The sequence below is a fragment of the Vitis riparia genome, chromosome 18 (genome assembly GCF_004353265.1).
Source record: "Vitis riparia cultivar Riparia Gloire de Montpellier isolate 1030 chromosome 18, EGFV_Vit.rip_1.0, whole genome shotgun sequence".
NCBI classification, from domain to species: domain Eukaryota; kingdom Viridiplantae; phylum Streptophyta; class Magnoliopsida; order Vitales; family Vitaceae; genus Vitis; species Vitis riparia.
This window is the reverse complement of record NC_048448.1, coordinates 12,591,735-12,606,494: the sequence shown is the minus strand read 5'-3', so window position 1 is coordinate 12,606,494 and position 14,760 is coordinate 12,591,735. Positions and strand designations below refer to the sequence as shown.

The 14,760-nt window shown below is 37.7% G+C and overlaps 5 protein-coding genes across 8 annotated transcripts; 1 reads left to right on the top strand and 4 right to left on the bottom strand.

Annotated features, from left to right (window-relative positions):
• Positions 1-210: 210 nt before the first annotated feature.
• On the bottom strand, positions 211-1,672 carry LOC117907163. 2 transcript variants are annotated; one of them, XM_034820596.1, is made up of 4 exons: positions 1,217-1,672; positions 998-1,045; positions 873-902; positions 211-658 (listed from the first exon to the last, which is right to left on the bottom strand). In XM_034820596.1, exons 1-4 carry the CDS (start codon positions 1,571-1,573, stop codon positions 353-355), a joined length of 741 nt encoding a protein of 246 aa, XP_034676487.1. In that variant the 5' UTR covers positions 1,574-1,672; the 3' UTR covers positions 211-352. The 2 variants fall into 2 exon arrangements, with proteins under 2 accessions (XP_034676487.1, XP_034676488.1); XM_034820597.1 differs by having other exon boundaries at positions 211-642.
• A 660-nt stretch (positions 1,673-2,332) lies between these two features.
• On the bottom strand, positions 2,333-5,129 carry LOC117905899 (protein PXR1). The gene is made up of 4 exons (XM_034818767.1): positions 4,855-5,129; positions 4,418-4,549; positions 4,253-4,323; positions 2,333-2,814 (listed from the first exon to the last, which is right to left on the bottom strand). Exons 1-4 carry the CDS (start codon positions 5,044-5,046, stop codon positions 2,538-2,540), a joined length of 672 nt encoding a protein of 223 aa, XP_034674658.1. The 5' UTR covers positions 5,047-5,129; the 3' UTR covers positions 2,333-2,537.
• Positions 5,130-5,826: 697 nt separating this feature from the next.
• On the top strand, positions 5,827-6,228 carry LOC117905413. The gene has a single exon (XM_034818339.1). The coding sequence runs from the start codon at positions 5,827-5,829 to the stop codon at positions 6,226-6,228; it is 402 nt and encodes a 133-aa protein (XP_034674230.1).
• Positions 6,229-8,052: 1,824 nt separating this feature from the next.
• On the bottom strand, positions 8,053-10,085 carry LOC117907342 (flavanone 3-dioxygenase). Of its 2 annotated transcripts, none has more exons than XM_034820847.1 (3): positions 9,642-10,085; positions 8,601-9,029; positions 8,053-8,500 (listed from the first exon to the last, which is right to left on the bottom strand). In XM_034820847.1, the coding sequence occupies exons 1-3, from the start codon at positions 9,999-10,001 to the stop codon at positions 8,213-8,215; spliced, it is 1,077 nt and encodes a 358-aa protein (XP_034676738.1). In that variant the 5' UTR covers positions 10,002-10,085; the 3' UTR covers positions 8,053-8,212. The 2 variants fall into 2 exon arrangements, with proteins under 2 accessions (XP_034676738.1, XP_034676737.1); XM_034820846.1 differs by having other exon boundaries at positions 8,053-8,497; positions 8,598-9,029; positions 9,642-10,084.
• A 1,081-nt stretch (positions 10,086-11,166) lies between these two features.
• Positions 11,167-14,065, bottom strand: LOC117906278 (CAP-Gly domain-containing linker protein 1). 2 transcript variants are annotated; one of them, XM_034819256.1, is made up of 5 exons: positions 13,716-14,065; positions 13,485-13,596; positions 12,370-12,443; positions 11,647-12,288; positions 11,167-11,536 (listed from the first exon to the last, which is right to left on the bottom strand). In XM_034819256.1, the coding sequence occupies exons 1-5, from the start codon at positions 13,917-13,919 to the stop codon at positions 11,417-11,419; spliced, it is 1,152 nt and encodes a 383-aa protein (XP_034675147.1). In that variant the 5' UTR covers positions 13,920-14,065; the 3' UTR covers positions 11,167-11,416. The 2 variants fall into 2 exon arrangements, with proteins under 2 accessions (XP_034675147.1, XP_034675148.1); XM_034819257.1 differs by having other exon boundaries at positions 11,647-12,276.
• Between the last annotated feature and the right edge of the window lie 695 nt (positions 14,066-14,760).

Here is a 14,760-nt window from a genome sequence, read left to right as displayed (position 1 = left end):
TTGGATTCATAAGTTTATGAATTATTTTATCATGTGAATCAAATAAACTTTTTCATTAATAAATAACTAAATAATATGTGTAACAGAAGAAAAATGCGCAAATAAGAGGAAATTCAAATTGATAAATAATTCAAGTATTGGCATTTATTTTTAATTCCTATAGATAGATAAAAAAAAAGGGGAAAAATTCTCTTGTACCCAAATTTGAAATTTGAACAAAAATAAGAAGAGTAAGCTTCCATCAATTCAATTGAAAAGAGAAAAGAACACTCTTAGATGTGATTAAAACAAGAATGCCACAATTTTCAATGTTATTTGCAAACGAGAAAAGGAAAAAATGGTGGGATGATAGTCACGTGCGAGGGCGCTTGGAGCTCTTCGCCCTTTGCATCTCAAGCTTTCTTCTTCTTCTGGCCTCAGCATAGATAGCTTCTTTGGTGAGTTGAATCGGATGAATGAAGCAACCCATTAAAAGAGTGTCATTTGGAATCAAGTTCTGATTAGGAAGAGGTCTCATCTCATTACTCATATCAATTCCAATTCTATACCCCAACAATGAACCTTTTTCCCTACACAATCCACCTTGTGTTTCTTTTTCACCATTCACATCTTCTTCAATCAAATGGGATGTTGTCCCACCCACTGAAATATTATTCAACTGTAAAACATTAAAAAAAAAAAGGAATTATAATAACAATAGTAAATCAAAACCTCTTTTCCTTTTTTTTTTTTTTTTTTTGACTTAACAAGAATTTAATGAAGTCAAAACGCCATTTTTAACCTTAGGCACAAAGTGGTACTATTTTTTTTTCATTTTTAACTGAAATCTAACCAACTGGAACGGTAAAGGATTGATTGGATTTGAGAGATACCTCTAGTTGGGGCTCCACAATGGCCGCCGCCTGTTCCATTGCAATCTTACAATAATCAGTTTCCATCAAACTCCACCGGAAAAACAAAGCCAAAAATTTAGCATTGAAAAGAAGTAGCCCCTTACCTCTTGAATGAGTTCGTCCTCCAAGATCCTCAAGAGTTGCCTCTTTTTCTAAGAAAAACGAACACAAGTAAGAATAAACAAGGGAAACCCTAAACCTCTGTTTGGTATAAGTGAAAAAGAAAATTAGGTTTCCAAAAACAGATCAAAGATAATATCGCACCCACTGGCAGTCATGGATAAACATGGATATAGAGGAGAATCCAAGAAAACAGGATTTACCATCAGCGTAATCTTAGGAGATTTTTTCTTGGGATGCAGGCGGATGTTAGCAGGGCGAGCATAGGAGGAAAAAGGGAGTGATTCGGGGATTGGAGACAGACCATTGCTCAGTGGTCTACTCTCTGTACAAGGAAGAATTGGGAGAGAAGGCAGAGGAAGTTGAGATGATTTGTTAGAAGGAGGGGGGATGTTGACGAGCACGGATCTTAAAGCTTTAGAACCCCACAACGGAAGAAAACCTGTGTTGTACTCGTATTCCATAACAAGCTCTGAGAATTGTTGCAGAATTTCGGCCACTCGCTTTTCATCATCATCAAAGGACTCCCGAAAACTGGTGCTCTGCTCCTCCTCTTTCATTCTGAGCTCACCCTACAGCCTACCAGATGAAGACGAAGCAAAAGGAAGGAGTCTCAGAAGACAGAGACTCCGAGAGGAGGAGGAGGAGCAAAGAGCGAGACTAAAACCTACAAAAGCTTCATCACAATTCACTAGTCTTTTATTTGGAAAGGAAACCTCCTTGGCGCCACGTGTCCTCTTCTGGCCCACTAGGGTTTTCCCTTTTTCTTTACTTTCTGAAACTCCCCTTTTTATATTTTATTTTATTTTGGGCTTGACAGATTTTAATAGGCAAGTAGTACCCCTTCAAATTGGGACATGGATATTCTTTTCTTGATTTTGAATTTTAATAAAGCCATTAATGTACTTTTTTAAGCCTATTTTTATAAAAATCCTATTTCTTAAAGAAAATTATAAATATAAATTTAATTTCACATTGTGATCATTAAAAAACAGGGAAAGTTTCCATTATCAGAGTTCGTCAGAGAATCTCCTCTTGCCTATTCAAAGGAAAGAAAAATCTACTATATACCTATCCAGCACTGGAGGATAAAATGGTGGTGTTTCTGTATTTTTTTGATTTGTAACAAAGATCTGCTGTAGATCATGTATTTAAAAGTTAAAACGTAGATGCATTTGTAGGAGCTGACTACTTTTGCAGCAGATTCTAGCGTGGGCTGGACAAGGGAGGCAAGCATCCCAGACCACCTTCTCTAATACTGGCCTAAGCCTAGTCCACCCAATGTCATTATGGACTGGCCTCGGTCTGCAACTTCAGGAGATTCTCAACAGGGAACAACTTCGCATTCTGGAAAATGGCAATGGAATGCCTTCAATTCTAGTTTAGGTTGGACAATGTCATGGCCATGAGGATGCCATCACTCATAATCGCATGCTCTATAGCAAGTTACAAACATTAGTAAACCAAGGCCCATTACAAGTTTCCTCTTTTCGTACTGCTAGCAAGGCGAAGAGGGGTGTTTGACTAAGCTACTCTCTGTCTCTTGGTAATTTTCTTAGATAAAACCAAGTCATCATCTGAATCCTCCTCCGAGCTGCCATCCTCAATCTTGCGCTTTGTAGACTGCTTTGATGAGACAGGGGATGACAATGTTTTCTTCTTAACGGTGACAGACTTGGTGGTTTTCTTCACAGCAACAGCTTTCACTGGTGATGCGACCTTTTGCTGTTGATTCTTCTTCAGTTTCTTCTCATAAACTTTCTTCGCCACGTCTTTGGGGAGCAAACCAGATTCCATCATCCTGCAATTATGTTTAGGTAGATTTGCAATTAGAAAGCATGTAGAAGGTCGACTTGACAAGGCATACACAGTTCCATCATGTACACCCTTCAAAGCGAGGGTTAGTACTTGGTAGCCACAAAGAATGAGAATGCATGAATGGATCGGGGTCAGAGGCCATGGCACACTAGCTTAAGCGTTTAAGCAACTAAGCCAGGTTTGAATTTACACGCTTCACTACCGTCCCCAAGGTTGAATCCATGACAATACATAATCAAGATTTGGACCACACAAAAACAGTGAAAGCAGCCATCACTCTTAGGTCAATATTCCCATTTGCTTGCAAAAACAGTAACTGTTTTGGTTTTTGTGTGGAGATAGAAAATGAAAATAAGTACATTTAAATATAAATTATAAAATTGACACACTCCATTGCAATTATATATGTGAAGTGACAACAAAAGGAGATTTAACACTTGTAATAGATTTGTAATGAAGCTTAAGAAAACAAGGCACCATAAGGCATTACTCAAGAATAATGGATGAAGAAATAGTAAAACAACCCTTTGCTTACAAGAATAAGCATATTACATATTACAATTCATAATTAAGTTTCCAATCGAAGGATAAAATTATCCAAAAGAACAGAAAGATACATATATATATATAAGCATCACTTGAGAAGAAACAGAACAACTAATTCACATCTTGTTGGGTCTGCTAGTAAAAGCTTTGCCTCCAAACAGCACAGATATAATGCTAAAAAAACAGTCCTTTCTTACAGTGTCCGTGAGGCCAAGTTTGCCTTTGGGCTATTGCTGATCATCAGTTGATTTTTCCTCCCAACAGACTAGTCTAAATTTTGGGGCTCTAAAAGACTAAATGGCTAAGGATTTGATGTTTGTTTAGATCCTTCTCATGCAAATTTACAAATCAAGGTTTCCAGTGATTCCATGTTTTGGGACATTTCTGCAGCTATTTTTTAAAAATTCAGTCTTGCATTCCTAATCAAGAGGTGAAACATTCAGAAATCGGCGAATGAACCCACTAACCGAGCTGCAGTATCAGCTAGCTAATCAAGGGAAGCCTCCTTTTCTGTGTTCTTATCCTACACCTTCTAATCCCCGGCCTACTCTATCTAGGGATGTTTTACTTGACATGTCCTCATACAAGTTACAATATTCTTATTGTCTTCTACTCTCCCCCTTCCTAGTTCTAATCTTTTATCCATTTTGTCCAGAGATGCTTCACCTGTCCCATCTCCATCCCCCTTTGTTGAGCCAGGGTTGTGTAATTTGCTAAAGCAAGGTTTTGTGTGACAGTGATAGATTAAAGTTTCCCTTTGTACAATAGGGATAGAAAATATAATTCCAAATCCTAAATGTAGACCAAATATTGATTTCCAAAAGAGCGTTTACACATCAAACAGATAGCACAGTCAGAAAAAAAAAATCTCTCACCAGAATGCTGCCATTTCACTACCAGGCACTTGCTCAAACAGGGTTTCGTAAAAAATCCTCAATGGGTCTCTCTGAAAAACCAAAATGCACAAAACCCATTACTCAAAAACCCCCAAACAAGATTTATTAGGGTAATTTAACAAAGAAAATAAAAAGAAATCATACTTCTTCAGGGGTGTCTCGCTTCTGTCCAGGCAAATCATACACCTTCTTTTCCCTCTTCTTCCCGTTTTGCTCAGCTTTTGCAGCTGCCTTCTTCTTCTCATCGTCCTTCTTTTTCTTCTTCTTTTTCTGTTCCTTCACGCCCCACCCACCCAACCAAAAATAATGCAAAACAAATACTTTTTAGGCATTTCTTTTGTTTCTGAGAAAATGTAGGCAAATGAAATAACACCAAAATTTCCACATAGATTATTCACCATTAGAGCCTAAGAAAACGAAAGAAACCACTCAACAGAGTTTAATCATTTTGCTCACTAGAGTTAGATTTTTTTTTTTATTTTTTTATTTTTTTTTTCCTCCATTTTTTGGAGTAACCAAACAGGCACAAGAAAAAGGGAACTAAAAGAACAAGACAATAAAAATGGAATACAGGCAGAAACCTTGTCCGTCTTGTTCAGATTCCTCTTAGGAACGGGTTTCTCAAAATCATCATCCTCAGGCTCTTCTTTCTTCACTTTGGCTTCTTTCGAGCGAGACCCTGAACCAGCATTGATGGGTTTTTTCTTTCCCACGATTTTCTCGTCCTCTTCGCTTTCCTCTTTCTTTACACGCTTTGTGTCCTCCGATGGCATCGTTCCGAGAAAATCCGAGGGAAAGTGGCGGAAAACCAGAGGCAGAGAGTTTTGATTTGTTAAACCCTCGTGACCACCTTTCTCGGGTTGGGTTCACCCTTCAAAATATTTGGGCCCATTAGGGCTTGGGTTTGCAAGCCCAACACAAAATTGAATACAGCCATCCAGAACCAACCCTGTATGACTTTATAAACAATGCCAGGTGGCCTTTACACCGCATCTCTAAACTAGATGATTTACTAACGTGGCTAATTCTTATATTATTCCCATGATACGTGTCAATCTTTAATTGGTGGAAGCCAACCCGAGTTCCCCATTAACCCTGATTCAAAGAAACAGCACCTAGTCTTCCTTAGTTGCCACGTGGCATTTCCTCCGTATGGCACGTACAAATTTAACCCGACTTTTGTGGAGGAAAAAGAGGATAGTTAGCTCGATGAGTGTCAGGATTCAGAACAGCTGTCAGTGTGGAAGAGCATAGAAAATGAAGAGCCGGATTTGAAAGACTACGAAATGCAGCGTGTGAACAGTTAACGCTAAGGATCGAGAAAGTTTGCATTGAAAAAGCTAGAATATATTCTTGGCCTGCATGTACATTTAAAAAATTTTAAAACAGAATTATTTTGATTTTGGTATCAATCCAAAAGCAAGGTCGGTTGGAGATAGAATCCATACCTCAGCATTTATGCCAAAGCAAATTAGCGCTAGAAGCCTAGAACCCTCAATCACTTCTCCTATATAATCAAAGTTCCGTTCCATCCTCAGAGTTGAGAGACAGAAATGGGTTGGTTGTTCGGGGAAAGAAGAGGTCCAGGGTGGAAAGACCAAGCCCTAGCCTCCGTATCACCACCCCCTATGCCTTTGCTTGGCATCTTTGTCATTGTCTTTCTTCTTTTATCGCTTTCGTCTTACTTGGACTACAAGGTGCAGGTGCATAGGACGGTGATCAGCCTCAGACTATTTCTCTTCTTGTTGCCCGTCATCCTCTTCTTATTAGCGCGGACGATTTCTGTCCATGGGAAGTTCGTGATTCGGCTGCCGAAACTGGGGCACAACTCCATTCATCGAGCCGGGAGTTCGCCTTGGGGGGTGGCTGCGTTGGTGGTGCTGCTGTTGATTTTGGTCTCTTACCAGTCCTCTTTACAGTCCAGGTGGTTTCGACCACTTTGGACATCATACTAGTTCATGTCTATATAGCTTTTCAGTTTGTTCTGTTGGTAGAAAAAAAAGGGTTGAGCTTGTTTTGTTGGCCATGACTATGACTGATGTATTTATGTACGTATGTGATAAATTCAAGGGAAAAGGTCATTTTGTGATAACCTGTGTAATCAATTTGTTATGATAGATGGGAACAGTTTAAGGTTAATTTAATGTGGATGCAAAGATTACATGTAAACTAAATAGCAATTAGATTTTCTCAAGGAAGAGAAAAGGGATTTAAGATAAGTTACCGCTAGCCAGCTTTGGAAGCAATGGTGTTTAGTTGGGTTTTTCTCAATAGTACGGTAATTTAAAAAAGTTATGCTTAAATTATTGTAATAGAAGAAGTTATTACAAATATATGGTGGTTTTTGCTACCTAGGAGAGAGGAGAGAGGAGATAGGAGATATGAGAGAGGAGAGAGGAGAGAGGAGATAGGAGATAGGAGAGAGGAGAGAGGAGAGAGGGTGAACGAATAAATTTTTTTTAAACCAAAATCATCTTTTCAAACTTTTCGAAAGGGAACTCGTTTCTTCAAGAGACAAGTTTCATGAAAAAAAAAAATATAGGGAAAAAAATTCATAAGGGAACTCGTCTTTTCAATAGACGAGTTCTATAAAAATATATATATATATTTTTTATAAAAAAAAATTCCCAAAGGAAAAAAAAAAAAAAAAAAAAGCAAAAAGCAATTCCTCAAGGGAACTCGTCTCTTCAAGAGATGAGTTACCATGGAAATTTTTTTTTTTTTTTTAAATTCCCAATTTTTTTTTAAAAAAACAACTCCTCAAGGGAACTCGTCTCTTCACCCATGGAAAAAAAAATATATATATATTTTTAAAAAAAAATCCCAAAAAAAAAAAAAATTCCTCAAGGGAACTCGTCTCTTCAAGAGACGAGTTCCCATGGAAAAAAAAAATTCTCAAATTTAAAAAAAAAAAAAAAAAGGCAAATCCTCAAGGGAACTCGTCTCTTCATGTCTCTTGAAGAGACGAGTTCCCATGGGAAAAAAAAAATTAATTTTTTTTTTAAATTCCCAAATTTAAAAAAAAAAAAAAAAAACAAATCCTCAAGGGAACTCGTCTCTTCAAGAGACGAGTTCCCATGGAATTTTTTTTTTTTTTAAATTCCCAAATTTAAAAAAAAATAAAAATAAAAAATTCCTCTAGTTCCCATGGAAAAAAAAAATTAAACAAAAAGATTTAAAAAAGAGATGAGGAATTGTTTTTTTTTTTTTAGGATTTTTTTTTTTTAATTTGAGAATTTTTTTTTCCATGGGAACTTGTCTCTTGAAGAGACGAGTTCCCTTGAGGAATTTTTTTTTAATTTGGGAATTGTTTTTTTTTTTGTTTTTTTTATAATTTGGGAATTTTTTAAAATATATATATATATTTTTTCATGGAACTCGTCTCTTGAAGAGACGAGTCCTTTTGAATTTTTTTTTAAAAATTGTTTCGTCTTTTAAAATTTGAAAAGATGATTTTGATTTTAAAAAAAATTATCCGTTCACCCTCTCTCCTCTCTCCTAGATGGCAAAAACTACCTTATATTTGTAATAACTTCTTCTACTACAATAATTTAAGCATAACTTTTTTAAATTACCGTACTATTGAGAAAAACCTGTGTTTAGTTGGTGGTCCTAATCATGGTATATGTCTTTCTTCTAAAGTTGAAATGCAAATGAGGGTAGAGAATATATGAAAAGGAAAAAGGGGAATAAAAGGGCCTGGTTTTAAAGATGAAAGAATAAAGGTGTCATACAGTGGTGTTTGTGATACCTTTCCTCTGTAATGGACAGATTAGGCATGAGTTCTTGATAAATGTGATCCCATTATTATTGCACGGATTACATATAACCCTCAATACCTAAATAGCGTAATGAAGTTCTCGGAGTGGTGTATTAGGAGAACAACGTAGATACATAGTACGACGTGTCACGTCATTATGTAGCATGAAATTCAAATACTCAAGCAAGAATCTCTTCAATGCCTTTGGGTTTCCTCTCCTGCCGATCCTGCTGTTTTGCCAATTTCTTCAGCCTGGCAAGTTCAAGATCCTTGCTCATCTTCCTCCTGTACATCTCTGCAAATGTTATGGGCTCCTCCATCACCGACTTCTCTCCCTCTCTGATCTTGAGTGGGTACACAACTGCCTCTGGGGCTGGGTTCTGGAACGTGGCAATCGACAACCGACTGCAGTCGGAGTTCACCACAGCTTGGTGGTCCGCATTTTTGAACCTCCCATTGCTCAGATACTGCCCACGTCAATCGAATCCAGAGTTAATTAATTATATAATTCTGCCCCTTCGATGGGGAATCCAAAAGAGGAATAAGCAGAGAATCACTACTCACATAATGACCATGGTCGCCCAAGTTGACAACAAATGCTCCTTCCACGGGCTGGACAGTGATCCAAGTCTTGCCACCATCCCTCGTCGCCTGGAGTCCTCCAACCTGATCTTGGAGCAGCAAGGTTATGGTACCTGGATCCGTATGCCGTTTGAGTCCGAGCGTGAGATCAGGTTGTGGGCATTTGGGATAGTAATTGACCACCACTTTCTGGTCCATATCCACGCAAGCCTTAGTGAGAGCCTCCTTGTCAAGGTCCATGGCCTCCGACAGTACCTCCAGCAACTTGCAGGCAAGACCCATCAGCTTCTCGCTGTAGACCTCAGTCACAGCCCTCCATCCCTCCGGTTTGTCTGGCCACCGGGAGTAATCTCGGGTGCGGAGTGGGTATGAGAAGTATGTCACTATCTCACGCCAATCTTGCACTGCTTCTCCCTGAAAGCAGTTCCAGCTACTCATGATCAGATTCCCATGACCATTTACTTTCTTTCTAATTCTAATAGAGACACGTCTATTCAATGCGTTTGAATATTCATAACTTTCATTTAAGAGGTTCACAAATCGCATGTGAGGCATTAAACCCGAGTCGTTCTGCCTAATTTCCTGTTTAGCTCAAGCAGTCCAAAACAGGACCGTGGCATTCCCTGACCCCACCACTAAACACTAATAATTGATTTTGTGTTGTTCTTTTCCTTTATTTACTTGTTTGACATATAGTAAAAGTTATTAGATTCAATTCAAACCTACTCTTTCAAGTCTTGACTCTCTACACAACACTAAACCCCCTTCATCTATCATTCAAATGAATTTAAATTTAATGGTTTATAAATTAATAAAAATTATTCATTCTTTGGTTTACATCACATAATTTTAATATCAAATTTATGAATTACAACTCTGATTAGAGTCCATATATAATACTAAAGAATCTGTTAAGAGATTTTGATTAAGAAGATTAATATGTATCAACCTTCCAATAACTCAAAATTCCTGCAATCTCTGTCTATCGCTTTCTTGATTTTGAATCAAACGGAACCAAAAGAGTACCTGGAGATGACTGGAGACGATGAATCCTCCCTTCTTGCCACCAGACATGTCGAAGCGAAGCTTCTCTTCCGCAGGCAAAGCAAAGAATTCCCTAGCGAGGCGAGTCATATCCGATACGAGATTTGCGTCGATGCCATGATCCACCACCTGGAAAATTCCCCAGTCCTCACACGCCTCCACAATCTTCCTACATATCTCCGACCTCCGGCCTTCGGATTCGTCGATTCCGGCCAGAGAAATTACCGGAATCTCGTTGCTGAACTGGTTGTACGCCACCTTGGGACGCTCATCTTCGTCCCGGACAAAGCTTTGCTGAAGAGTCTTCTCCTCTACCAATGCAGTCAGTGTTGAAGGCGCCATCGCACTTACTCCCTCTGGGTTGCGGCGGAAAATCAAGGCACCGGACACAAGAATATAAAGTGGCTGATGGTGTGGTGACTCAACTACCTCTCATGGCTAACCATCTACCATACTCCTTGGTCTTAATGAGGGCGATATTTATCCCGTATTACGCTATGCAGAGTGTTAAGTTATTGATATACGGCCATGCTTTCTAGTATTGGATAAACCTGACCCTCCCACAACTGATCTATTTGGCGTTAAACAAGTGAATGGTTGTGATGAAGTCAAGATGTCATTTTCTTCCCAGTGGATGGTAATTGTAATCATTGATTTTGGGAAAGGTTGCAGGGGAAAGTGAGAAAGAGAGAAGATGTGGTGAAGCCACGTCACGTGGCTACCATCTACTCCTCTCCCCGTACGGAAAGAACCGCCACCAAGCCCGACTTTGAACGAAAGATCGAAGTTGATCAAGGGGGTAGCTGGCGAAATTTTCCCAAACAAAGGCTGTCTGTACACCTGTTGTTTTTCCCATATCCACACGGCAATATTTATCATACACCCACCAAATCTTCCTCCCATGTGATAATCTTAATAATTTCACCTTATATTTTAGATTCGTGGAATAAATCGTGGTTTTTTCTTTAAATAAAAAAAAATATTGATTTTCTGGTTTAAGTTTTAATAAGTATGGAGATATATATCTTGAAACTATGAAAAATAATAGGATAGGACTAAATATTTCATTCCTTTCTTTTTCAAGCCAGACAATTCGACTGAACATGGTTTTACAGGGAGTGAGGATATAATCAAGAAGTTAGACAATTTCCGAGAAAAATTTGATGCTTATGAGATTTGAGGCAACCCATCGGATTCAAGGCTAACCCAATTTAAAGCCTAGCCCATTAAGGGGTCAGCTAGCAGTTGGGCCTGTGTCTAAGCACAGTGTTACAATTTGGGTTACAGTTTCTTAAGCATTGTTGTGCTTTTGTGAGCCCTAGCTTGAATGGTAGAAGCAAAGAGGAAGAAGTAGTAGGAGCCTTGCCCAGCTGCTACCATTACCAGATTGGGTATGAGAAGAACTACCACATGAACACACCTAAAACTTTTATTGAAAAATTGGTCATGATGTCATCTACCAAATTTCGCTAGCAAATTAGGCTATCCACCAAAAAAAGGGTCAAACTTGACGAACAAAAAATTTCAGAGTATGATGCATACCCTTCATTAACAGTTTTGAATGCTGCTAGACCAGATCAACAGTTTTGAAACTGGACACATATTGTACAAAAAAATTTGCTACCTGGCTGAAATAATTGCTTAATTTATAGAGCAGGTCACATGAAATACACTCGGAGCAATTAGAGAAGCTCCACAAACATATACATACTAGATGCCCTGATAATACACCCACAGAAAATGTGGTGAAGGTCAAATTACATGATCTGAGGTGAGGAGTTCTTCAACTTTGGAATTTTGAATGTGGATGTGAACAACCTGGGAGTCCCTGAAGTGGGAGTCACATTAATTTCCTTCCTCTTTGAACCTCTGCTTTTCTAATACATAAACAAAAAAAAAATGAAAAAAGAGTTTGATTAGTACCCATATTACAATTGCAAATTACCAATCCAAAAATCCCAAGAGCCAGTATCTGATTCAGAGTTACCTTTTCAGTGTTTTTTTCTGAAGCAGATGATTCCTTCTTCTTTTCAGTGTTCTTCTCTGAAGCAGGTGTTTCTTTCTTGATAGAGATATTCCTTCCAATCCAGCTTTTGTTTTTACCTTGGCCAGAAGTTTTCTGTTTCTCTGTGCAACGATTTAAGATAGGGGTAACTGAAGCACTTCTAGACTTTCTTAACAATTCCACTTCCTTAGAAAGTCTGGAGATCTCTTCATTCTTTTTCTTTGTTTCAGTCTCCATCTTAGCCAGGTCAGTTTTTAATTTTACAATCTTATCATCCTTTTCATTGTTTAATGACTCCAATTGCTCCATACCAACAAGAAGGTTGTCTATCTTCTCATTTGCTTGTTCAACTTCAACATGCTTACTGTTTAGTTTGTTAGAATAGTTGCTCTCCATTATTTTATACTGATTCCATACAAAGTTCTGCTCTGCCAAAAGTGCAGATACCTCAGCACTGTTTCTTGAAGCAAGATTCTCATATTCCCGCTTTAACTTTCTTACTTCACCTTCCAATCTCTTGGCACACTGCTCTTCTTCTTTGGAGGTTTTAACAGACTTTAAATTGTTGTCTCCCCTGCTTCCCTTTTCTTTGTCACCTACCTTGGAAATTCCCTGATAATCATCCTGCAAATCATTTGAATGTTCGCATTCAATTTGAAATAGAAATACCATGACAAGGTCTCCACATGATGCAATTGAACTTACATTTGGATCCAAGCATTCATGAGAGAGGAAGTCAATTAACACTTTGAAATCTACCAATTCATCGTCTGTACTTTCTGCAGTTCAACAAGACAAAAGGGTATGGAGGATAATTAGATTATGCAAAAAAGGGTTATCTCGCCTCAAAACATAGCAGGCAATAACCAACCCTCATCAGATAAAAACCACCCTAAATTTCTAAAACTGTATGATTACTTATTATAATACCATAAACCAATCAAAAGTAGTATGTTCGAGAGGCATTGATAACTATTGTAGATGACAAGAAAACTATTAGGAAGATGACACCCCTCAATTTCTTAATAAAACTTAAACCTAAGTTCAATAAGAATGGAGGCAGCATGAGTTCTGCCATACCAAAACCTCTCTTTATTTTGTATGTGAGTTAAATTCCTCCAAAGGGACCTCGGATTTGCAGTGGCATGTGCCGATGTGTGGCATGGTGGCGGCCTGAGGTATGCCGGTGTCCCATGAACACCCTGTATTACTTAAATTCTCCCAAATTCCTTCAGTGGGATCTTGGATGCATGTCTCACTAGGTGTTATTAAAATTCACAGATTGTGATTAGGCAGACATTACTGCATATGAACTTCAAAAACCAATGGAATGTATTCAAGGCCCTGCCAAAAGGAATTGAGGTAAAGTGGATAGGGCAGGTCACTGAAATTTTTTTGGTGAACCTTGCCCTGCCACAGAAACCATCTCTAATGTAGAGGGAGTTCCATCTTTATCAGGCAGAGAAAGAATTCAAACACAATACCAGAGCGGCAAGCTGGGTTTCTTTCTCTTTTTTACAGAAATTAATTTTTTATTTTTGTCGATACAAAATAGGTCTAAAAAGTCAAAAGAACTGAATGCCACGTTTGATTTCAGAGAAACCTAAGGAAAAGAAAATCAAGGTCACAATCTCAGAGAGACCATCCAATCCTAAGTTTTCTGTTCTTTTCTTACAATTTCTCAGAAAAAAAAAAGAGGGTGGGGGTGGGGGTGGGGCGTGGTGTGGGGTGGGGTTTGGGGAAACAAAAGGGCGAAATCCTCCTAGATGAACCATATTAAAGGGATGAAGAAACCCTAATCCACAGGAAAATGAACTTACCCAACTTAAGCTTACAAAGCGAAACTTCTCTCTTTTTCAAACCCATCAACAAGTCCAACTTCGCCGCCTCAACCAAGCGCTCTTTTTCTTGCACTGTAAATTTCATCTCCATCTGTAAAATTGAAAAAAAATAATAATGAAAACAGAAATATTTCTCGGGAACCCTAAAAGCCCTAAATTGCCTTCAAAGGAAACCTAATGTTTGAAATAGTGAGCAAATCAGGAGAGTACCTGAGCGATCTGATCTTGTAATGAATGGACATCAGATAGCCATCGGTCGTATTGAAATTTGATGCGATCTTCGAGAAGTTTCCTCTCTTTAGCGAGGGATTCGACCTGTGTTTGTTGGGTCTGTAACATGTGTACCAGAGCGTTGAAGATTTTCTGCCATTTTTGCCGATCTGAGGAGACGTGAGAATCTTTATCTATAGCCATTGAATATTGAAGAAGATGAAGAAGACGAAAACGAAGGAGAAGAAGAAACAAGCTGTTTCAATCGTTTAGATTTGAATGAGAATACGACCGTTGTACTCAAAAGGGGCTCCCAACGGTCGACTCTCGGCGTATTTGATAGCCCATAAAGCGCTGCTCTCTCTAAGATGCGCTGGTGTGGCTACGCTTATCTTCTTTCGGGCTTTTGGATTGTTATTGCCGCAACCACTTTTTGCTGCTTCCACATCCGTGAAAAAGTTCTGATTGGATATTGTTAGCTGAAATGTAGGGAGAATTGTGTTTTGGGCCCAACTGAGCCCGAAAATTAACATTTGGTTCTCCAACCACCCATATTTAAGCCCAATGATATGAGATAGTAATTGACAAAAATACTCATTTGACTCATTTTTGTCTTTATTCTACTTGTCACTCTTCTTTCTTATTTAACAATTTTTGAATTTTTCATTTTTTTAAAACTCTTTTATAAATAATTGAAAAATTACATTATTTTTTATTTTTAAATTATAAATAAAAAAATTATATTAATGATTCAAAGACTATTTTAGAAAATATTTTTTTAAAAAATATTAATTTAAATAAATAAAAATTATTTTTTACATTTATTTTTATCGTTTACATTTTAGAAGTAAATAATTTAATGATTAAAATACCATTTAAAATAAATATATTCACTATTTTAATTTTTTTTATATTAAAAAGTATTTTAAAGTTTTTTTTTTACTATTATAAAATAAAAAGTTCAATTTTTTTTTTAATATTCTTCCTTCCTTATTTTAATAACTTTTTGAACATGACTTTTAGTAATAAGTTATATGAAATGCTA